The sequence below is a fragment of the Vulpes lagopus genome, chromosome 18, assembly GCF_018345385.1.
Source record: "Vulpes lagopus strain Blue_001 chromosome 18, ASM1834538v1, whole genome shotgun sequence".
Taxonomy (NCBI): Eukaryota; Metazoa; Chordata; class Mammalia; order Carnivora; family Canidae; genus Vulpes; species Vulpes lagopus.
Window position 1 is genome coordinate 21,445,885 of NC_054841.1, and position 25,791 is coordinate 21,471,675.

Sequence of the window (25,791 nt, forward strand, 5' to 3'; positions counted from 1 at the left end):
AAAAACAAAAAACAAAAAACAAAACAATAGTAGATTAAGAGTGAAAACGACTGAATTCAGATTGAACCTGAGGTGCCTATGAGACATGGCGGCGATATCCAGTGTTATGGGTCTGAAGTCCGGGAATGAGATTAAAAATAGGGGCAAATCTGGAAGGATTATTAAATCTATGGGTAGTGTCTGAATCAGTGGTGTAAATACGACTACCCTCAAAGGGTGCAGAAAAAAGGGGAGGAACCCTGGAGGAAACTGACTTGAAGAACAAGTAAAAGAGGTAAAGTCCACTCCTCCCTAAGTGAAAGGGACTGATGAATGGGGAGAAAAAAGGTGACAGGAAATCTTTAAAAGATACTGTGAACCACAAACTAATCCTGGCAAGAAATTTGGATAATACCTATGAAGTCACTTTTGTTTGCTTTACAATGTACATGATAAAGTTCATTTCCTTTTAGCTCCCAGAATACAAGATCACTTTCCAGTATCCAAGACTTCTATGAATGAGACAGTGAGATCAATGTAACTAAATTCATAGTTACTCTCAAACCATCATGCCAAAGAACACTGGTGCTCTGGGAGATACTAAGAGATACTCCACTGCTAAAATAGAATAATGGTGGTCTTCTATGTTGCTAGACACAGTTTTTCAATTTTCCATTTCTGTTCCCATTCATTTTTCAAAAACTACTGGTACCAACCACTGCTTGACTAACTTTGCCAGAGAACAAAACAAATATGTAGAAAACAGAGGTTAAGTTTTTGGTGTGTAGCACTATGGTGGGTCAGTTATGCAGAGAAACTACTCACAGTATGGCTGAGCTGATGGTGAAATAGGATGAACAATCAGTGACCAAACCCAGGGCTCTAGAGAGCACAGGTTGGCAAACTTTATGCAAAGGGCCAGAGAGAAAATACTGTAGGCTTCTGAGCTATTACATGGTTTCTGTAGCACATTTTTCTTTGTGTGTGTATATGTGTTTTAAAATATATGTGACACTTTAAAGATATGAAAACCATTCTTAGCTTGCTGGTCACAGAAAAACAGCCCTTAGCCAGATTTGTACCACAGGCCTTAGATGCCAATTCCTAATAAAGAGGATTAACAAAGCTTAAATCTAGTTCTTCAAAAAGACCAATATAATGGACCTTTGGCAAGAACAAACAAGAAAGAGAGAAAAGGCATAAACAAAAACCCCAATAATGGGAATGACCAGAAGGGAAGAGAACTACAGATAGAGCAGATATTAAGACAACAGTACATAAGGAATAATTTTATGCTAAAAACTCAAAAACCTGGAAAACAGGTGAGATGGACAAATTCCTAGGAAAATATAAATTTCCCCAACTAACTCAACAAAAATAAAAAGAAAACCTGAATGGGTCTATAACCATTCAGAAAACTCAATCAGTTTCTTTCTTTCTCAAAGAAAATTCCAGAAGCAATCACTATCAAATATTCAAGAAGGAAATAATTGTAGTATTACTTAAACTCCTAGAGAAAACAGAAAAATAAGGAGCATTATTTGACTCATTTACTAAAGCTAAAACAAACAAAACATTTCTGAGAGTAAACTTACAGGCCAAACTCACTCAGGTAGAAGTATCAAATTCCTAAATAAAATACAGAATCCTAGAAAACATAAAACAGATGGGCTTCTCCCAGGGATGCAAGGTCGGTTCAACATCAGAAAACCTGTTAATGTAATCTTCACCATATTAACATTAAAAACTATCTCAATAAATACAGAAAAAGCATTTGATAAAATTATTGATCATTATGTAAAATCCGTGACATCAGAAAGAGAAGAAATTGCCTTAATCTGATAAATGCTATCTCCAAAAAAAACTCAAAACAAACATTACACTCAATAAAATACATTTCCTTTAACACCAGGAATAAGAAAACTCTGCTGCCAATCACTACTCCTTCCTATTCAACACTGCATTAGAAGTTACAGCTAGTAAAATTTAAACACACACACACGAACTAACAAATTCTTGAAATGAAATGTGACAGAAAATAATCTTGTTCTCACCTCTTAACCGCTCCTCTCCAAAAGGTGCATATACACAGAGGTTTGCGACTAAAAGTTTAACAATTAACTCTCCAGGAAAAAAAAGTGCTGATTTGTTGTATTTTCCAATTTACATGGTTTAAATACTCCCACCATTACCTACTTTCATTCAAATTACCAGTGTGATACCACTGGACATGATGTTGGAAAGAGAGGTGCACAGTGAGCTTTCACGAGCCTATATGAGACAGTTCAAACATATCACAGCTGATACATCCCTCCCCGCACCACAGACATCAGGCTTGGCCATGTGACTTTTTGTGGCCAATAAAATGTGAGCATAATATATGTATCTTTACAGGAGAAGTTTAAAGATTTATTACGTTATTCAGTCTGTTCTCTCTGCTCTGAGAAAGTCATGTTCCATTGAACACTGTTCTTTAGCATGAATCCCAAAATAAAGATGTGGAGCAGAACTTCAGATGGCCAGTGATGGATGTATCGGGAGTGAAAAATAAATATCTGTCACTGAAAGTCCTTGAGGTTGCAGAATTGCTATTGCAACAAAACCAAGCTGATACGTGGTATAGTAAAGTTGCTTAATATAAGATCAGTACATAAAAGTAATTTGTATTACTTCCACGAGCATTAAATATTAAGAAAATGTATACTAGAAAGTATTTTAAAAAATAGATAATATGCTCTTTGACTTCCACTTTGGGCCAAAATGGAGTAAGAGGGACTAAACTGATATTCCCTCCCACACCTAAAACAAAGAAACAAAAGAACAAAATACATAAAACAATGGTTTTTAGACACTTGACATAAGGTAGCCCAAGATAGTGATCCTTAAGAGAGGGAAACACAAGGAATGAGCCCATCTGGCTGCTTGGAGAGTCTCCAGGGCTCAAAGCAGGGTGGAGACACAGGGTAGAGTAGGGGGGACCAATGCACCTGGAGCTCACAGGGCAGGGTACCAGACCAAGAGCTGCACAGAGATGTGCAGAGGGTCTCTTTGAGTCTTCAGTGGAGTGCTAATTAGGACATCCATGGGAAGAAACTAACCAAGGCTGCTGAAAGGAGCCACCTGAAAGAAGAAAGGGAAAACAATGCCTAGAACTCACTGAGGGCCAGGAATAGTTTGTGTTCCCACCAGCTGGAGTGGGAAAAGCTTTGTGAATTCATAGTGCATCAGGTGGAGTACTCAGGAGGTACTGCTTCAGTCCTGAGGCAAAATTAGCCATAGACTTACAGTGAGTCTGGTCCCACCTAACAGAGCTTAAAAGTAGGCCTCCAAGGAAGGAAACTACTCCCAGTAATTTAACTATATCCTAGAACAAAGCTCAAGAATATTTATAAGGAGACATGGACACACACACAAACACGCACACACATCCAGAATCCAACAAGTTTGTAAAATTCACAATATTTAAATTTCAGAAACAGGCATTTAAAGAGGCAGGAAAATATTTTATTTTTTTAAGATTTTATTTATTCATAGAGACGCAGAGAGAGAGAGAGAGGCAGAGACACAGGCAGAGGGAGAAGCAGGCACCATGCAGAGAGCCTGACGTGGGACTTGATCCAGGGTCTTCAGGATCACGCCCTGGGCTGCAGGCGGCGCTTAACCGCTATGTCACTGGGGCTGCCCAAGGCAGGAAAATATTAACCACAAAGTGGACAAAAATAAAATAACATAGATGACAGAATCAGAAGACATTAAAATGGTTTTATTATAACTATATTTGATATATTCAAGAAGGTTAAAAAAACTTCAGTATGCTAACTAGAAACAGGGAAACTAGAGAAGAAAAATACAATGTCTGGTGAACAGTACACTGCATGAGATTAAGTGCAGAAGAAAAGAGTGAGTTTGAATATATAACAATAGAACTATTTAAAATAAAACACAGAGAAAAAAAGACTGAAAAAAATTAATAGATTACCAGTGAACTGTGGTTGGACAACTTCAAATAGCCTAATATACATGTAACTGGGGTTCGTGACAGGAGAGTGGGGCAGGGAAAAAAATTTAAAAATATAATGATTGAAAATTTTCCACATTTGATGAAAACTATAAGCCCACACATCCAAAATGCTCAATGAAGCTAGACACAAGAGACATGAAGAAAACTACATCAAGATATATCATAATCAGGCTGCCCAAAATCAGCAAGAGAGAAGATCCTAAAATCATCCAGACAAACGGGGACGTATTACATACAGAAAAACTAACAGAAGAATGACAGCAGACTTCTCATGGCTAACCAAGCAATCCAGAAGACAGTGAAGCAACTGTTAAGAGAACTAAAAGAAAAAAGCAATCCTATTAACCTAGAATGCTATACCTAGTGAAAATATCATTCAAAAGTGAAGAAGGCAAGTATTTTTTCATACCCAAGCTGATGAAAGACCTCACCAGCAGACCAGCACAAGAGATGTGGAAGGAAATCACTTGGGAAGAAACTGATACCAGATGAAAATCTGAATCCACACAAAAGAATGAAGAGCACCGACAATGGCAAATGTGTTGGTAAAAATAAGACTTTTCTCTAACTTTAAAAATCTCTTTAAAACATAATTGATTTAAACAAAAAGATAAACAGTATGTATTGGTATTTATAACATATATAGGAGTAAAATATATGACAACAATACCACAGAAACCAGGAGGGAAAAATGGAAATTTATTGTTGTACTACAGATGAAATGGTGTACTACTATTTGAAGACAGTGATACGTTAAAGATGTATACTATAAATTTGGTAACAGATATATTATGCTTATAGTAATCAGAAAGTTGCGGTGGCTATGTTAATATCAAGCAAAGTAGATTTCAGATCAAGAAACATTATCAGGGATAAAGAGAGTCATTTCATAATGATGAAAGAGTCAATTAAGCCAAACAGCATATACTCCTAAATATTTAATCACCTCAAAGAATTTCCAAATACATAAAGCAAAAACTGACAGAACTCAAAGGAGAAACGGACACATTTACAATTATAGTCAGAGGTTTCAACACCCCTTTTAATAAGTGATAGAATAAGTAGATAGGAAATCTGTAAGGATAGAGAAGATTTACACATCACCACTAACTTAACCTAGTTGATATTTACAGAATATTCAGTTGATATTTACAGAATATTCTTTTTAGATGCACAAGGAATATTTAGCAACATAGACTATGTTCTGGGCCAAAACAAATCTCAATAAATTTAAAAGGATTCAAATCATAGAGAGTATGTTCTCGGACCACAATGGTATTAAAGTAGAAATAAAAAACAGAAAGATCATTTGGGAAATCCTCAAGTATTTGGAAACTAAATAACACACTTCTAAATAATTCATGGGTCAAGGATGAGATGAAGAGAGAAATCTGAGTATTTTGAACTGAATAAAAATATTTTGAACTGAAAATACAATATATATCAAAATGTGTATCACACATTAAAGGTTTAAGGCAGCAATTAAGAGGGAAATTTATAGCGTCAAACATATTAAAAACAAGATCTCAGGGCATCTGGGTGGCTCAGTTAGTTAAATGGTTAACTCCTGATTTTGGCTCAGGTCATGATCTCAAGGTGGTAAAATTGAGCCTCACATTAGGCTCTGTGCTCGGGGTGGGGGAGGGGGGGGAGTCTGCTTGAGATTCTCTCCCTCTCCCTCTATCCCTCCCATTGCTTGTACACTTGCTCTCTAAAATAAATAAATCTTTTAAAAAATACAAGATCTCAAATAATGATCTTCAATTTCTATCTTGAGAAATAAGAAGAACAAATTAAATCCCAAATAACCAGATGAAAAAATAATGATCAGAGCAGAATCACTGACATAAAAAACACAAAACAGTAGAGACAAATCAGTAAGAAAAACCTGATTCTCTAACAAGATCAACAAAATTGATAGCCAGCCTGATTAGGAAATAAAGACATCAATGCCCAACACTGGGACTAAGGGAGGGCACATCACTACAGAGTCTACAGATATTAAAGAATAAGGGAATATTCACAAACAACCTTAAGCCACTAAGTTTGACCAGTAAGATAAAATGAATTTCTTTTTTTTTTAAATTTTTTAAAAATTTTTTTATTTATTTATGATAGTCACAGAGAGAGAGAGAGAGGCGCAGAGACACAGGCGGAGGAAGAAGCAGCCTCCATGCACCGGGAGCCCGATGTGGGATTTGATCCCGGGTCTCCAGGATCGCGCCCTGGGCCAAAGGCAGGCGCCAAACCGCTGCGCCACCCAGGGATCCCTAAAATGAATTTCTTGAAAGATACTACTTAAGTTTACTCAAATGCGGGGGGCAGGGGGGGGGGGGAAATCACTGGAACAAGTTTAAAAATTATTTCATCAAAATTTAAAACTTTTCAAAAGACTAAAAATGAAAAGACAAGGGATGCCTTGGTGGCTCAGCGGCTGAGCATCTGCCTTCAGCTCAGGGTGTGATCCAGGAGTTCTGGGATCAAGTCCTACATCGGGCTCCCTGTGAGGAGCCTGTTTCTTCCTCTGCCTATGTCTCTACCTTCTCTCTGTGTCTCTGGTGAATAAATAAATAAAATCTTTAAAAAAAATGTTATGGGCTGGGAGAAACTATACGTAAAACATACATCTGACAAAAGATTCTATGATGTATAAGGAACTGTTATAATTCAACAATAAGACAAATAAACCCCCTTCCCCTGCCAAAATGGGCAAGAGATTGAACAGCCACCAACAAAGAAAATATATGAATGGCAAATAAGCACATGAAAAAAAGCCCAATTCATTAGCCACAAGGGAAATGCAAATTAAAAGCACAAAATACCTATAGATACCCACAAGAATGACTAAAACAAAAATGCTGACCACACCAAGTATTAGTGAGGATATGGCGAAAATGGAAGTCTCATACACTGCTGGTGGGAATACAAAAATGATATGGTATAACAGTCTTGTAAAAATAAATCGATAGTGTCTTAGAAATTAGCCATAAGCCTATCATATGACTCAGAAATTCAACTCATAGGCATTTATCCAAGAGAAATGAAAAATACATTTACCCAAAGAAATGTATCTGAATATTCATAACTATGTTCATAAGAGCAAAAAAATGGAAACCCAAACGCCTATCAACAAGTGAATAAAACCACGATACATTCATAAAATGGAATGCTACCCAGCAAAGAAAAAGGAATGAACTATTGATACACATGAACAAATCTCAAAAATAATTATAGTTCAATGTGCCAGACCAAAAAGAGTACATACTAAATGACTCCATTTACATAAAGTTCTCGAAAATGCAAACGAACCTATAATGGACAGAAAGTAAATCAATGGTTGCCTAGAGACTTGAGGTAGAGGGAGAGGAGTTATGGATTACCAAGGGGGCACAAGGAAACATTTGGGTATGATAAATATGTTTGTTGTCATGTTTGCAGTGATGGTATGATAGGTCGACACACACTGCAAAACTCATCAACTTGTGTACTTTAAATATGTGCAATTTAGCTGTACTGGAATGATGAATAGCTATGAAGTCTGATGGAAGGGCTCAGACAGGTCCTCTACCATTTCCTGCCAAGTAATCTTGCTTCAGTTTAATCTGCCTTCTCAGCCACAGCACTTTCCATTTATGAAGAGGTAACGCCAGCCTGGAGGGCTGTTGGAAGGATTACTTTGTGCTTTGAAGCGTTTTTCTGGTTCCCAGAGAACAGGTGCAAACTACTATTATCCATCTAAGAAAGAATGATAATATTCAGTGAATGGGGAAAGGGAATGCTTGCTTGTTGGACAAACAACAAGCAGGATGAGTGTGTGCAGCTTGGAGCACAAACTGTATATAACCCCACTAGGAAGCATAGCTGATTTCTAAAATGTTTGCATTACTATTTTGCTTTTGTAGTTGAATCCTGGAGACTGAAAGTCAGAAGAAAAGGCTCTAGCTTTTAAAAAACAATGAACAAAAACCTGAAAAAGATCACAAGAATAAAAATGCAATTAAGTTTGAACCTTCCCATGTTCATTAGGAGCAAAACCAATACAGAACAAGGTGAAAACCAAGGAAATAAAATTTCAAGGTTTAAAAGAGCTCCCCAGGCTGGCCTGCCTACCTTTACACTTTGGTACAAGCTCACAGTCCAGAACCAGGCCTGCGGAAGCTTACTTTGCAGAGGGTATACCATAGCCATTCTATTTGTTTTCTTTGCCAGAGACACTTTTCTTTAGATTAAGGAAAATCTTACTGAGAAATCTCAGGGGGAAAAAAATGGTGGTTCCTAAAGGGATGTGTCTATGTACCCTTCTCTTTCTTTTTTTTTTTTTTAATCTATACAGTTAATAACCAAGATGGGTTCACTCTGTTTCTGCTACACAACCCCAAGCTGCATTTGTACACATCCCTTGGGATTTCAGTGGTCTCTTCTCTTTCTAACTGGAACAGGGTTTTACAACAGAAGTAATAAGCTTCATGTCAACATTTTCAAGGAAACTGACAATGTAATTCTTCTGTCTCCCACTGGCTTTGTTGTTTCTTAAAGAACACTGAGCCATTTGAAACAAGGGCATACTGTTGTTGTTGTTGTTGTTGTTGTTTTTTAAAGTGCTTTGTGGTGGTAAGAAGCAAACAATTTGGAGTACAGTCTATAATTAAAGCTGATATATTGAAATCTTCAATTTGCAGCAGCCATCTTACCAGGGAGAGACACCTGTAACCAAGAGTGTAGAAATGGCAAACCAGTCTCCATTCAGGGGGCAATGAGAGCATTTCTACAGCTCTACTCTCATGTCCCACTAAATTCTAAAATGTCCATTCCCCTATAAATTAGTCTTATTTCTAAGAATTGGACACTCTGAATCTGATCATTCTGTTAGGTTGTATAATAAATTGTGACTTTCCTAAATTTTCTTTTTTCTCTCAACTATCCCCAACTCCAAAAATACCACTGGGTTCATATTTGTATCTTAACTCTTACTGCTGGCCAAAGACCACGCAAACATCCTCCCTGTACTGTAACTCTTGACACTCAAAGCAAAAGAATGAGGACCCACAAGAAGCGGTATTTTTCTCTATCGGGGGAGTATATACTATATACACACAGTATATACTGTCCAAGAGGTTCTGTCCTTCTACTCTCGTCCCATCTTTTCTCCTTCCTTATCAAAACACTTTGACTAAATGAGAAATTCCTTTTGGGAGGGCGGGGGTTTCCTAGATGCTAGAGGATGGCTATCTGCTGCTTTTTCCATAGCATGAGTACCATTTTTAAATATCACCTCAAAAATCTTTTCTTCTTTTCCATAATGTCTTCATCTGGAAGAAGAAAAATAAAAAATAAAAAGCTTTTTTTTTTGACAGAAGAAAAACAAAAAATGAAAAGCTTTTTCTTTTTTTTTTTCCTTATTGATTCTGTCAAGCACTGTAAAATCCAAATACTCTTAACACAGGAGTGAAAAAAAGTCACCTGACAACTAAACTAACACCTGGGTGGGAGGATAAAGCAGAGGAGAAAGGCCAGTCCAGTAAGGGCAAAGAGGTAGTAGACTTCCTTACAGTCCCTATAAACAAATGCTGAGAAATTATAAATCTGGATGAAGAAATTCTCTGGACCTTGAGTAGAAAGGTTGTAAGAAATGAATGCCTAAACCATAGCCCTCAAATATCTCAAAGGATGATGGCAGAAGATTGTTGAGAGGTTCGAGTGTCCCAAAGGGGGATAAATTGAAGTGTGGACACTTGTGCTGGCTTCTGCTCTGCAGCATAGCAGGAGCATGGGCCAGACAGGGCAGCAAGCCCAGGACTGCAGCTGACACCTGGCTTCCCCAGAGCCTTGAAGATCAGATTCACAACCACCCTGTGGCCTATACCATGTTCTTCACATGTTAAAAGAATCTAATAGGGAGGGGTGCGTGGGTGGCTTAGTCAGTTGAGCAGCTGACTCTTGATTTCAGCTCAGATCCTGGAATTAAGCCCTACATCAGGGTCTGCACTCAATATGGAGTCTGCTTGAGGATTCTCTCTCCCTCTTGCCCTGAACATATATGTTCTCTCTAAAATCAATCAATCAATCAATCAATCTTTTAAAAAATCTGACAAGGAAAACCAGGACTAAATATATCTAGGTGGAAGACTGAGCTCTCAACTATAATGGCTTTTAGTAAGCCATTCCACATTCTTTGGGTCTATGAATGGGATTTGCTAGAAATTCTATAACCTGATGATTTAAAACAGCAAAAATGTTTCTCAGATTTTTCTCATTCATTTAGAAAATATTTACTAGGAACCTTAATATGTATCTATTGCTAGGTACTAGGGACAAAAGAGGAAGAAGACCTGGTTTCTGTTCTCAAGAGTCTTATAGTACAGTCAGAGATAAACATACAGGATGGCAAATGCTCCCACAGTGGAAAGCCAAGGATGCTAGACCCTAATCCTCAACGTTTGGAAGTGGGTGGGTGGGTGTAAGGGTAGGGTTGAGGAAGTGACATAGTGAGAGGATTCTTAAATAGATTTCGCCTAATCACCAAGTGTTGAGGAGGCTAGAATTCTCATGTCTTATTGGGGTGGGAGGAAGGCAGGGAATAGAAAATGATACAACCACTTTGGAAAACGTCTTGGTGGTTTCTAACAGTGAACTTACATTTCCAATATGACCTAGTCATTCCTCTCCTAGGTACTGATATGAAAATATATTCAATCTAAAGACTTAAGCAGCTTTATTAATAATAGCAAGACACTGGAAACAACCCAAATATTCATCAAAAGGTGAATAAAGTAAAAAATGGGTATACTGGAATGCAGAAATATAATGGAATACTATTAAACATGAACAAGAACAAATTACAGATACATGCAAAATGAATAAATCTCAAAAACAATTGTTGAGTGACACAGGCTAAACAAAACAGATTCAATCTAAATTTAAAAACTGATACTTGATTCAGATTAGGAAACATTTAAGTATGTCTGAAGAAACTCAGGTGTGAGAATCTACCTTTTCAACTGTAAATTTTATGAAATCTAAATACAAAGCAAGTACTTTATGAAAATTTAGCACTGAACTGAGATGTAAATATGCACTGGACTTGAAAGACTTCGTAGGAAAAAAAAAGTAAAATGACTCAATAATCTTTTTTATTGATTACCTGTTGAAATTATTTTTATTAAACTAGGTTAAATAAACTGTATTATTAAAATTAATTTTGTTTCTTTTCATCTTTTTTCCATGTTACTACAAAATATAAAACTATATGTCTTGCTTGTAATATATTTCTATTGGACAGGGCCATTTCATATCTTCATTGTGCTGAAAACAAAGATGCACACATCTGTCAAAATTAAAACCGTACACTTAAAATGGGTTTATTATAAATAAATTATGCTTCAATAAAGTCGATAAATATCAAATTGGGTAGTATACAGGGGTATGTGTGTGTGATAATGTGTGTGTGTAAATGACTACCTTGCTAATGACTTTTGCTTATCAATAATCAGAAATGTAAAAGAAAAGTCACAGACATGCACTTAAGAGGAACAGTTTATATAACACACTAAACTATATTGCAGTTACTTACGTCAGCCTCCCTCACTAGCAGTTAAGTTTCTCAAAGGCAAGAATCCTATCTTGTTCAGCTCTGTATTAAGCCTAGCATTTAACATAGTAAGTTAACATGGTACTTTATCAGTGTTTTAATAGCTGCAGAACTGTCCCAGGCACATTAATTTAATTTCCACAAAAATCACTGCAAATTTGGCATTGTTATTTCCATTTTTCAGATGAAAAACTGAGAGTCAGAGGTCAGAAAGGTTAGCAACTCACCAAATATCCACTAGTCAGTGAAAGAGCTATGTTCCAAACCCACATTTACCTCAACTCCCAAAGCCCATGCTTCCATGCTGTCCCACACTGCCACCTTTCCAGGAGGGTATTTCATGACTGCTCAGTGTCTGAATCACAGTAAGAACCGTACTCAGGAGCAGTGAGACCACAGAAATTTTCCTGAACCTCTAGAGCTACAGCCTCCAGGTCCTGAACGGGTCTCTCTCTAGACCGAGAGCAACTTGGCAGCTCTTGCTAGAAGATCAGGATCAATCTAGTAGGAAAAAAAAATTCCCTCCCAATTAAATCTTCCATTTGGGAGTCTGAAGAAGTAAAATAACACAGAACAAAGAAGCATGGGAAAGAGAAAAAAGGGAATGCTGAGTCTGCTAAAATAGCTAGTTAATGCACAAGAATTAATCTAACAGTAACTTTGGCATTCAAAAATGAAAAGTTAGGAGATCCTACAGAGGTACAGTTTCTAAGGCTTTTGGAGCACCTTTTTAATTAGGCTCCCAGAATCTCAGCATTCCTGTTTGAATAATCCATATTTCTGGTTATTTATTCAGCTCCCGACTGCTGCACATTACCAAGCCATATGCTACAGGAATACATCACTTATATTTGTGCTCAACCATCCAAAGACACTGGCAGTTCAGACCTTTAAGAAGCTTAGGGAAAAGTCCCTGTAGAGTACAGTTTTAAGGTTAGAAGGCCCAGAAAGCCAAATGCATCTTCTTTATATGCTATTTACTTGAGAGAAGGTGGGTCATTTCAACAAAAGGACAGGCAATTAGAAGGGTAAAGGAGATAAACAAACAAAAGACTCAAGAGAGTAAAGCTAGCAAAAATCAGTGAACACTAAAGGCCTCTGAATAATTCCAATACTCCTTTCTGCACTTTGAAATAGATTTTTTTAAAGCAATTCCACAAAAGAAGATTTTCAATCAATTCAAGGTCTGGAATGCACTGGACAAACGAAGAGGTCTACTGTGCCCCCAGCCCTACATAGGCCTTTAAAGAGAAGATATTTTAGAAACATATACCTTGATAATTTTAAATACAAAAATAGTTTTAAACAAAAACATGGTCATTGTAGAATTTGTCATAATATCAAAACAACAGAAATTGTCTCAGTATCACCAACAGAATACTAAGTAAGCTCCTTAGAGTCCATTATGCAGTTATTGAAAACTCTCACAAAGATCATGTCACAGCACAGGAAATGTCATGTTATGTTTAAAAAAGTATTGAAATTACATGTGTAACAGGACTAAAAAGCTGGTAAAAACAAAAAAATAATTTCAGGAAAAAGGAGTGAAAGAAATCTACACCCAAAATTGGGTTGTGTTTTGGTAACATGGCTGCTTTTTAGCTTTGCAGAGGCAGGAATCTTGTCTCATTCCTTTATAAGCACAGCAAGACACTTAACAATAGTACCTTATCAGCAGTTTAACAGCAGTTTCACATGTCTATATTCTAAATTATATTTAATAGATATATTTATTGAATTATAAACAATTGTTTTCAAAGAATTAGATTTTTTTTTAATAAGATTTTATTTATTTACTAAAGAGAGAAAGCACGCAAACACGCACAGAAGCAGGGGAAGGGGCAGAGGGAGAGGAAGACTCCCTGCTGAGCAGAGAGCCAGACTCAACACAGAGGCTGGATCCCAGGACCCTAAGATCATCACCTGAGCTGAAGGCAGACGTCCAACTGACTAAGCCACCTAGGTGCCCCTCAAAAGAACTAGTTTAACAGAAGTTTCAAGAGCACAATCTCTAGCTGGATTTCATGAAGAATAATAATATTTAGCATCTTCCAGGCACACAAACTCACTCTAGTGGCTCTCAGTTTAAAAAATGGTCCCTTGACCCCATCACATACTCTGGTCACCCCCCACTCCCATTTTCCTATTCCTCTTCCTAGCCAGATTTCTCAAGAGTTACTGATACAAGCTACCTCCCATTTACTTCCAACATTAGGATTCTATGAAATATACTAAGCACGATAACCATTTTAAATACCTTAAGGAATTAGAGCATAAATAATAAAAGATCTAAAAGGAAAGTACTATAAAGAAAAGTTCTAGAACTGTCTTGCACACTTTCATATCTCCTATGCTAGCCACATAGCATATGAGCAATTCACAAAAAAATCATATATAATGAAAAATATGTATAAATAAAAATGATACATAAAAACCAAAAATACAAATATATGGCATAGGTAGGTCTACGTGTGATATAAAGTTTAGAAATTGACATAGTTTAGAAGGTCATGACTAGATTTTCCATAGCCAACGGAGTAAACTGAGGAGGAGCAAAAAGACATTTCCCTTCAATGGAATGGTCATATCACCAATTGACACAACAGGGCACAAACAGACCAAAATGTACTTTCTATTCATCCACTCTAACTTCAGAGAGGACTCCCCGCCCCCCCAACACACACACCCACACACAGAGAGGCACACGCCACATGTGCACATGTACATACCCCTAAAGGCCTTACTGTTTTACATATCTAGGAAATTCAATGGACTAAAAGACCACAGATATGTGTTCTGGAATTTGGGCCAACAGTGAGGAGCTGGACGAAAAAGATGGAGCACTAGGAGCTAAGAAACATACCTGAGCATGAGATTCATCAGCTGCAGACCCTCGCCCTTCAGGAAGCGCTCACGATTGGAACTGAGCATTAGGCAGGAACAGAGTGAATCAAACAGATTCTCCATCATCTCCTGCTCCTCAGCAGTGCTAGGATTGTGTCTTTTAAACACCTGTCCAGCAAAAACACCAGAAAGCACAAAGCCTTAAGTGAATGTCAGCCAGCACTCAACAATTTCCAAAGTCAGCCTGTCCTGATAACCCCAACAACTTGAAGCAGAAGCTCACTAAACAAAATTCTCACCAGCTTCCACTTTAGACAAACTTGACTTTCTGAGTCACAGGTATTAGATAGCTATCAGTTCAAACAAAAAAGCAAAACACTCAACTGACCACTGGGTCCACGAGTGATTGAGTTCTACTCGTGTTTTTTTTTTTTTTTAATCTGCCTCAGATTAAAAAAAAAAAAAAAAAAAAAAAAACCAAATGAACAAAACCCTCTTGCTATGAAATAGAACACAGATAGAGAAAATTCCATAAAAGGCATGTACAGCTAAAAGCACCATCTCCAGGTCAAGGAATAACTTTGCCAGCTATCACCAATGCTCTCTACTTACCCAGACCAACCATGACCCATTTCATTACTTCTAAAAGAAACCACAATCCAGAAGGGCCACAACCTAAGGAAGATATCTCTAACCATCAGGGCTACTGAGCTGTCTCACACAGCAGGTGTGGTTCTAAATCATGGGATTAAATGAAAGCCGAAGTTCTGTCTCTGCCAGAAATATATGGCAAGTTAAAAGGAAAGCCTTTTTAACTGTATATGCATACCCATAGAGTCTACAACAAAATGATCAATAATCTTGCAGAACAGGACTAAGCACCTTCCCAGAAAACTGGAAACATATTCATATTTCAAAGCACTATGTTTTGGGGTAGAGGCCAAGCCACTCAGACTGCTGCTGGCACCAAGATGGCAGCTGTATGCAAACTGACATCTCAGACACTCCCAACACTCAAGATTTTATCCAAATGATCTATTTTCAGTCTTGGTTTTGGAATAGCACAGATGAAATTTGTTAGAAGAAATCTTAACAGTGTTTTCAGAATGCCAGCAGAACATTTCAACTAGACTTACATTTCTTATAATGAGAAAATGGCATTTTCTGATTTCTTATTCCAGCTTCTAGAACCACATCCTTCCCTGTCCTCCTCTGTGACCTCTATCCCACTGCATTGGAACTTGTACTCCTTGAGCTTATCTGGATTCTAAATGAATAGAATCCATTTTACTGGCAGATTGAAAGGAAAGGAAGTGAATAGTCTTGGGAGTGGGTCAACTGAAAATAATTTGGTATTCTTGGCCCAAGAATATACACTTGAGCTGGAAGCACACCTCTCCTGAATTGACAAATATCAGAAGATGGAGAAAATCCATAGCAGATATAGCCAGTGATATCTGGCCATAGAGAGCAAATGACTAAGAAAAGGAGGTAAACTATGTAGCTCCACTGTAACCTCAAACCTGCCAACATACTCCATATGGTTTGCATCACATGGCCTATTTCTTCCCACAATTTCCAGCTCCACCTCCCATTTAAAGCAGGCCATGTATCTTCATGGCAGACAGGAAGCATAAGAATTACTCACGGATAACTGCTGAAGAAGCACATCGATTCCATCCAGCTCCCCAAGCAATTCCCTGTTTTCTAAAAGGGGAAAAAAAAGAGGAAGAAAAAAATGAAGCTAACTGTCAGATTTTACAGCCGTCTAACACTGATACATCAGCAAACAAAATCAATACAGCTTGACAGAGTACAAAAGCTGCACAGAGAGCGAGAGGGAGAGCAAGGGGATGCCAAAGGCAAGAGAGCTTGCTGTCATGATCTGAAACAAGCCTGGCTCCTATCCTAACAGAATATCAATACCGAGAGGGAGCCTCACCATCATTGTCCTGGAGCAGTATGGCCAGCACTTCACTACAATACAGTTTGTTGGCATCGAAAGGCATCTTTGCCTGTGGGGAAATAGGAGAAATAAGGAAAAAAAAAAAAATGTTAACAGGCCTTGCTTACTTCCCCAGAAACCAATTTTTCATAAGAACTAGGATCTGAGTTAGAGAACAGAAGTTAGAAAGCAAAAAGGGAGGTTAAGGGAAAAAAAAAAAAAAGTCTGCCTCTGCTCTCAAAGAGATCAGACTCAAATACTACGCAGTAAAACCAATGGCAGATGTACACAGTGGCTCTCACATTGCTAATGCCCAGGGATGAAAGTCACCTCCTCAGAGAAGCCTTCCCAGATTTCCCATTTTGAGCCCAGGGACTGCTATCTAGCTAGCACATAGTATATACTCAAATGTGAACTAGTGGAATACTTGAAAGTTTTTAAATTGTAAGACTAAAATCCATTATGAAGTTTTGTTCACATATTACAATCATAAAATTAGGCTGTAAATTAGCTGACAGATGATCAGAGAAGGTAAAAAGAAAGCAAGTTCTTGTTTAGATTAGTTGAATGTATGTAGTTCCTTTTGGATTTTTTTTTTAATGCTTAAAATTTAATTTGAAATCATAAACCTATCTGCTCATGTGCCATAATCTGCCTACTATTTAAAAAGGAAACCACATTAAAAATGCAGAAATGTGTTAATATTTTAACACCCAAATTACTACCCACAATTCTTTCCCTGATGCATGCTCTGCTACTTGGTGTTTCAGAGGGAACATATCTATTGCAGAGACCATCTTTTATGGCTGTCCACATCGTTGCTTCAGCAGAGAGATTCAAATATCTCACCATTAATAAGGTATCTTCGGATAAAGGTGCACAGAGAGGAGCAAATCTCACTGATATGTTTTTATTTACTGTCCCTTGATCCTTAAAATGCAGGCATGTAGACAACAACTGTTAATCAGCAGCAGCCTTGTTACCTCTCCAGGTTTTTGAAATGACAAATAATTTCTGTCCCTGGAAAGGACAGGGAAGTGTTCATCTTACAGATAACACCTCCGTCACCTTAGTGCTATTCACAGTTCTGTTTGGACATTGATTTTGTACTCAAGAAGGAAGAGTGGCCCCTAATGAAGCAACGCCCAGCAACTTTTCAGTTTTCTATGCACGTCTTTCTCGTCAAGCTTAAGTGCACCCCATAGAGTTTCAGGAAGCTGACCATCTTAGGTTAAAAGATCTGTTAATGCAAAGTCTTACGTGTACTGACTGCAAGGTATGCTCCCTGGGCAAGCTTGAGGCCTTGTTTCAAGAAATTCAGTATAACAGCCAGGGTTTAAATGCAATCTATAGTGTGTTCCACTTTAAGGAAAGCAGTTGTTTAAAAATCAAAATTCAAAAGTGGTAAGCCTAGAGATGAGCAACTCTATCACATTCAAGTATTTGCTAATAAAATTATCTACTCATATTATTTAAATCACAAGTATTGGTATTTTAAATTATTTAAGCCACACCACTTTACTTATATACAGCTTTTTAAGTACAAGTGTTCTCTTTTGAAACAAGATACACGGGGATCCCTGGGTGGCACAGTGGTTTAGCGCCTGCCTTTGGCCCAGGGCGCGATCCTGGAGACCCGGGATCCAATCCCACATCGGGCTCCCGGTGCATGGAGCCTGCTTCTCCCTCTGCCTGTGTCTCTGCCTCTCTCTCTCTCTGTGACTATCATAAAAAAAAAAAAAAAGGAAACAAGATACACTTAACTAAAAGAAGCCAAAAGACATCAAAGCCTGTCTGTGGTTTCAAGGTCTCTTGTCCTTTATTTGATTTTATAAATCCTGTCTCCAAGATAAAGGGGAGATTTTCTCTCTCTTTTTTTTTTTCAATGAGTATTTATTGGGCATCTGCTATACACAAGACAAAGAACTAAACATGAAAGTACACAGGTAAATAAGACATGAAACTTGTCCGTTGTTACGGCATTTAAAAATACTATTAAGGGCAGCTCCGGTGGCACAGCAGTTTAGCGCCGCCTGCAGCCTAGGGTGTGATCCTGGAGACCCTGGATGGAGTCCCAGGTCAGGCTCTCTGCATGGTGCCTGCTTCTCCCTCTGCCTGTGCCTCTGCCCCTCTCTCTCTCTCTCTCTCTCTGTGTCTCTATGAATAAATAAATTTAAAAAAATCTTAAAAGAAATAAAAATACTGTTAAAAATATTATATGGTTACGTTAAAAAAAAAATAGAACATGAATCTAGGATCAATGCACCTATGTCTGACTCATGAGCATGTACTACCTATGGGACACAAAGTCTGTAGTTTCCAAACTGTGTGCCGAGGTACCTGAAGTGTGAAACTCAATTGACAAGGGCACTGCAGGATATTTTAAAATTTCCAAAGAAAGCACAGTGACATTTGACATCTGTTGAGCACTGCATTAACTACTAGCTCCAGGTAAACTCTTTTGATGACATCCTATCTTTGTGAAGCTGGGTTTTAGTGGTTGCTGTAATAAAAGAAACTGTGAAAATCAATGTAGAAAAGGAATGAGGGTAATGGTATTCAACTGGATTTCAAGGTTTTAGTTGCGCAGTACTCAAAAGGCACACATATCTATTAGTAAGTAACTGTGGTATTTAAGTATAAAAGAAAAAAGTATTTTCTTTTAATTCATGTGTATTACTTTTTCAAATGGCTACTAGATTGTTAGGACATAAATATGCATTAAATTCCTTGGACCTAAAACAAACATGATTGTTAGGTCCTTTCTGGCATAGGAGCACTGTAAAAACAAAATTCCCAAGACATCCAGGGCACCATGAACTTAAGAGTGGCCATTTATGACTCAAGAAATATTTCTCAGTCTTGTTTCCTTATCTGTAAAAAGCAAATAATAAAAGAACAACCTAATAAAAATTAAAAAATAAATAATAACACAACATCAGGAGAGTTACTATGAGAATTAAATAAGGTAACATGGAAGTATCTAACACATATTAGGTACTACCATGACTGGAATCAGAAATATCCAGGTTAGAATCTCAGCTCTAATGTGACCAGCTATATGATCTTGGCCAAATTACTCTGTCTCTTTCACCCAATTTCTCTTATGTTAAGTAAAAATAAGTAATTTCCCGTTGGGGTGGTTGGATTATTGAGAATTCCTGATTCCCCCAGGAAATCTCCAGTTTTTGCTGTGATACTTCAAGGAGTTTACAATTTGCCCAAAGTAAATTTTTAAAAATCCTAATAATCATTATTTCATCACTTTTTCTATTAAAATATAGGTCCTTCGAAAAACTGGTATGAAGGAGGAAATCTAATCAGAAAGTCAAAATGATTAGACCCCCGTAACTCCCCAACACTGAGCCCTAAAATGCTTCAGAGCCTGAAAGAGGTACCAGCTGGGAAGCACCCTGGCAAGAGAGGGAGGCTTTCGAGATACCCAGACCAAACTGTCACGGGCTCTGCCACATATTTCACATGGAGTTGGGGTAATCACTTCCCCTGTGTGGAACTCTTCCCACATCTGTAAATGGAGGATAGCAGCACCCACTTGGAAGGTTGTGAGGATCAGAAATAATGTATGTGAAGTATCTAGAATAGCAATTCCCATATAGTCAACAGCTAATGCATTGACACTCATAATCAGATGGGGAAAACTTATGGTGATGGTAATGACTACCAAAAATTTTAATCTTGTGGGAAACAAATAAAGGAAACTGTGGGCCAGGTGGGAAGGAAGTAGTCTAATCTTAAACATTTAACCAAAGACAAAGAGTCATCAAAGAAGTGTTATTTCTATTTAAATCTCAGCCAGAGGTGATGGCCTCCAAGCCTCCAAAATATCAAATTGCCAAATATAAAAAAGCTATTTAGTGAAAATCAGGAGAAAGGAGAATTCATTTAGTAGGTGCAGTCTATTGGAGTTTGCAAAGTTAACCGATGAGTCCCATCGGGACTTGAAGCTTCTGTGGGCTCTCTTCTATCCAAGAACGTGGTGATCCTAAATCTTTCAGCTGTCAGAGTAATTATAGAGTCAAGCATAGGTTTGTACTCAGCATGTACTAGCCTTGAATAAAATTAAACTTCACCTCTTTGGGAACTGCTGCTTTTTTGGAAAGTACAAAACAATTATGTTGCCACCCGCAGCCAGAATCTGCAGGTTATTTCTGCAGCTCACCTCTGGTACCTGGAACACATGGGGCAGGTTCAGACACATCTAGAGCTCTATACAATTGCTGAAGCAGATTGTGCCCTGTAAAATCCCAGCTCCTGGTCATAGGAGGCTAAGAACTTCCCATCAACCAGTTGTACGTGTAGTATAATGTAGCCAATTCTCAATTCATTAGCTCATATGCTAAATGTTGCAACTGTTTTTAGAAATGGTGATTTAACTGGGAAACAAAGGGCTTTTTAATTGTGTTTTTTTAGAAAAGGAAAAACAAAACTTTGGGTTTTGGTGTTATTTTCAATAGTACACAACATCCTAATAAGCTTGTATTTCCCATAAAAATGAACTGTGATGGTCTCATACTCCTGTTATCTGCTCACTTGCTAACCCATTTAATGCAATACTCTGCAATGGGTTTCATCCTCTTAGCACAAATTAGTGAAATTTCATTTAGTGGATGAAAAAAATCCATGAGTATCTCTATATACTGCTAGGCTACCAGTGCAAAAAGAGGCCTCATCAAGGTACCACTCACTGAAGAATTACTCAAAGACAACTGAATAAATATGGGATGATCAGTTAAACAGTAACGTTTAACAAGAAACGTAAATGTTAAGTATTCGAGGATGGTGGTTCTCTGATGTTAACCTGCTTCCAAGTCACATGGAGCGCTTGTTAAAAGCGCTCACACAAGATGGGCAGAGTCAGTGGGTCAAGGCATAGGTTCAAGACTTTGCATTTTTAACATGTTGCCGGGAACCACACTTAACAATTGGGAGGAGATGCAAATGTAATGGAGACCCAGATCTTGCTTTTAAAGAGTTGAAGGATACTTAAAGAAAGACAATAAGCACGCATACCAAAAAAGTCTGCCAGCTGATAAAGAAAAAAATGCTTCATGAGGATAAATGTCACAGTTATAGTACAGGTCAGAATCCAGATCTGCTGCCTCCCACAAAAGAACCAGGATGGAAAAAAGTAAAATGGCTGAAATTCAGACAAGATAGAGGGTGGTATGGGCTGGAAGCAAAGTAGTGCCATGGAAATAGTGTACAAAGAAAGTCTGGAGTCTTGCATTTAATTCTAGCTCTTCTCTAATTAGCTGTATGAATTTGGGCAAGGCATTTACTCTCTATAGGTCTTGATTTTTTTTTTTAATCTGCGATAGAAGTTATAAATTTCCTTTCAGTTGTAAAATTGATGGTGGCTACATGGAAGAGTAGGGACCTAAACTGATTAATGAAGGCTGCGTGTAACTGAGAAGTATGTAAGAAAGACAGGACTCATTACTGGTAGAGGGAGGGGAATGAACAAAGACAGATACAGAGGTCAAAATAATTCTGACCTTTGCAGATCAGGGGGTAGGTAAAAAAGATGTCTGAAAGGTAGCAAGGCTAACGTTTAAAAAGTGAGACATGAGAACGTCAAATGAGGCCAAGTACAAGGGGACTTTAAAAGTAGGCAGAGGATCTGAGGCAGAGGTCATCAGCATCGTATAGAGGGAGGTCCTTGAACAGGGAATAGCACACTGAAAATGGGAGTTTTTAAATCTAGTCCAGTAGTGCGGAATTAAACTGGGTAACAATAATGTTCACATCTCCAGAGAGCAGAGGGTATTAGTGAAGGCTGTCCATTAGAATCATAGGTGGAACTTCTCTAAAATATACCAAAGACAGAGACTGAGACAACGTGTCTGGAAATCTGTATTTTTTAGAGATCCAGCACTCAAATTCAGTATGTTTATGGTAGTGAAAATTATAACAAGCACTTTCCCAGATTATGAGAAAAAAGTGAAAGGCATTATTTTTAAAAACATACCTTCTTGCTGGCTTCACCCTTAAGCAGGATTCTCATTAATGTTCTGGGCAGACAGGATTTTTCTAAGGGTATTTGCTTACTAGTAAAATAACCTAATAGCATTTTAATGTTTAGATACCCCGAAACCTCAAAAAACTGTTTTAGAGAGAGCAACATGGCTATTTATGCCCTGAGGATTACATTAACACTGTGCCTAAAAGGCAAGAATCACTGCCTTGCTAGACTATTGAGTGGGACTCTTTATTACTCTCATTAGGGTAATGGAATCCAAGGAAAACCCCCAAAGGTCTCAATTTCCCTTCCTGTTACCATTTCAAAAAAAGACTGGCAAGTTTCAACACCTTTCGAAGGGCAGAGGCGGCCTAACATCCTGGTTTAATGACGGATCCCTTGAAGCAAATGAAGGAACTCTCAAGGAACTTAAAGAAATTGGTCTTGACTTCAGAGACAAGAGCTATTGGATTGTTTTGTATATTTTAAGGTTGGAGCTCTCACCTATGGCCACCCCAGCAACAACTCAGGTCCCTGCCGTCTATCCTGTCCCCTCAATTCTGTGTTGGGACTTTCTTCTCCTCCACTCCTCACTCCCAAAATGTTTTAGGCTTTGGAGAATAAAAACGTGTTGAATGTTGAGGAAAGAAACTGAGAACTACATAGGAAAACAAGTCTAGTCCTAAAACCAAAGGACATCAAGACCCTTGAGAGGAGGTCAAAAGAAGTTCCAAAGATGACAATGCATGAATTAATCAGACCTGATTTTTTTCCCCTAAAAGGTAGGAGAGTGTGTGTGTGTGTGTGTGTGTGTGTGTGTGTGAGAGAGAGAGAGAGAGAGAGAGAGAGAGAGAGAGAGAGAAAAGGAGTTGTAATCTACTGAACTATGCACTAAGTTTATACTCTGTAAGGCACATGTGCCCATATCCACTGACGGTAGTATCAGCTGAATATCATGTCAAGCTGTAGAAGTCTGTTATAGATTTCATGAGAACAAATGGTTAAATAAGGAGGACCATAGAAGACTTCAATTGTCAAGAAGAAGAGTAATTGTGGGGCATATGCTATCTTAGGCAGAACATTCTTCTTGAGCCCTGCCAGACAGTAGGGGGTAGTCTGACCTGACATACTTCAGACTTTCTGGATCTCTGTAAGGCTGTGAAGCATAGCAAGGCCATGAATACTTCTAGCTGTAAAATGCCTCCTTCTCACAGAAAAACTGGGGATACTTGCTTGCCTGAGGACCCATTCAGTAGCATATAAGCAGTCCCAAACTGCCTCCCATCACACCTGTGATTAAAACTACTCTTTTTTTTTAAGATTTTTATTTATTTATTCATGAGAGACACAGAGAGAGGCAGAGATATAGGCCGAGGGAGAAGCAGGCTCCCTACGAGGAGCCCGATATGGAACTCGATTCCAGGATCACGACCTGAGCCGAAGGCAGATGCTCAACCACTGAGCCACCCAGGTGTCCCTAAAACTACTCTTTTAAGAGAAGCTCTTGCCTCTCTCATTTCTCATTTACTCTATGGGACAGCACTAATTGTTAAAAAGACAGCAAAAGATCTATACGAAGAAAAGAGAATAAATAATCTAAAAGAAATATAAATATGAACAAAGGCTATAAATAGTAAATTAAAAGAGATGAGTAGCTAACAAACAAGCGGTAGCCAATATTCTTTCCCTGATTTTAAAATTCCAAAATAAAATAAAATCTCAGTTTTCATTTAGCAGATTAACAAAATTTTAAGTCTGATAGTATCAGATGTTGCTAGGGGAAACAGATACCCTGAAATCAGTGGGGCAGCTTTTATGCAGGACAACTCCCCCAAAATATTAATGTGTGTATCCTCCAATCTATCAATTCTACTTCTCGGAGTTTATCCTAACAGAAAAACTAACAGAAATATGCAAGGAAAAAATGTGTATATGAATATTCACTGTAGTACTTCTTACAACAGTGAAAAATTATTATGCAACAATGAAAAAGTGTTATAAAAAGGGGAATGGTTAAATTAATTTTGATATGTGCATAAAACAGAGTACTGGGACATTTGAGTGGCTCAGTGGTTGAGCAGCTACCTTCAGCTCAGGGTGTGATCCCAGGGTCCTGGGATTGAGTACCACATCAAGCTCCCCGCAGGGAGCCTGCTTCTCCCTCTGCCTAGGTCTCTGCCTCTCTCTCTGTGTCTCTCATGAATAAATAAATAAAATCTTTAAAAAAAAAAAAAAAAGAATATTAGGCAGCTCTTAGTTCAGTGAAAAAACCAACTTGCAAAATAAAATACTATATAATTCTATTTGTGAAACACACACACTCCCAGATACCCAGAAAACTTCTTGAAGGACAGGTAAAATATTGCTAATAGTGGCTGCCTCTGGCAGGTGGAATTAGAAGGAATCTACTGAGGGGAGCTTTTACTTTCAGTTTTAAACCTTCTGTACCATGGGATCCCTGGGTGGCGCAATGGTTTAGCGCCTGCCTTTGGCCCAGGGCACAATCCTGGAGACCCAGGATTGAATCCCACGTTGGGCTCCTGGTGCATGGAGCCTGCTTCTCCCTCTGCCTCTCTCTGTGTGACTATCATAAATAAATAAAAATTAAAAAAAAAATAAAAAATAAATTAAAAAAATAAAAATAAAATAAACCTGTACCACATGAATTCGTATTTAAAAATGTTTATAATATTTTCAGAGATATTAAAGGCTACTTTTTTTTTTAAAGGGTTTTATTTATTTATTCATGAGAGAACAGAGAGGCAGAGACATAGGCAGAGGGAGAAGCAGACTCCCTGCGGGGAGCCTGATGAGAGACTGGATCCCAGGACTCTGGGATCACAACCTGAGCCAAAGGCAGATGAGCAACCCCTGAGGCATCCAGGTGCCCCTAAAGGGTACTTTAAAGCCTCTTCTTTAAAAAAACAAAAACAAAAACAAAAACAAAAAAAACGAAGAAGCAAGAAAGAGACAAGAGATACTGAAAGATTCCCAAACTAGATCCCAAAGCAAAAAGGACAAACATCTGTGCCAGTGACCCAGCTTTAGCCAGGCCAGAGCAAAGAACAATGTGAGCTAGGGTCCCACAATGCCAAACTGACCTTCAGCCTCTTCAATAGCCACTGCAGAAGACCCTGCTGGGCAGCCTCAGTACACATCTCAGGTCGGAACTCTGCCATGTTTTCCACAATAGCTGAAAGGAGACAGGCGCCGGTCATTTGGGAGGGCAATTTTGTTTCCATCTGCAACAAGCTTGCTTCCTTTCCCATGACACGCCCCATATTCCTCTGACTTCCAGTATTCCTCCTAGCCAGATGCTGTATTGTCATTATTAGATTAACCAGGGAGATTTTATGGTTTATTTTTAATTCAAGTAACATTGCAAGTAAAACTCATAACTGAAAATGATGAAATTCACAAAAGGAGTAAGTGAT

At 38.1% G+C, this 25,791-nt stretch overlaps 1 protein-coding gene across 1 annotated transcript in view; it reads right to left on the minus strand.

The window, feature by feature from the left end:
• CTNNBL1 (catenin beta like 1) overlaps positions 1-25,791 on the minus strand; it is a 160,877-nt gene that overhangs the window by 70,799 nt on the left and 64,287 nt on the right. Inside the window, exons 7-10 of the mRNA XM_041732797.1 lie at positions 25,459-25,550; positions 16,375-16,447; positions 16,081-16,139; positions 14,452-14,600 (exon numbers count right to left, since the gene is read on the minus strand). Of these exons, the coding sequence (XP_041588731.1) occupies positions 14,452-14,600; positions 16,081-16,139; positions 16,375-16,447; positions 25,459-25,550 (373 nt within the window). The remainder of the gene's footprint in view (positions 1-14,451; positions 14,601-16,080; positions 16,140-16,374; positions 16,448-25,458; positions 25,551-25,791) is intronic.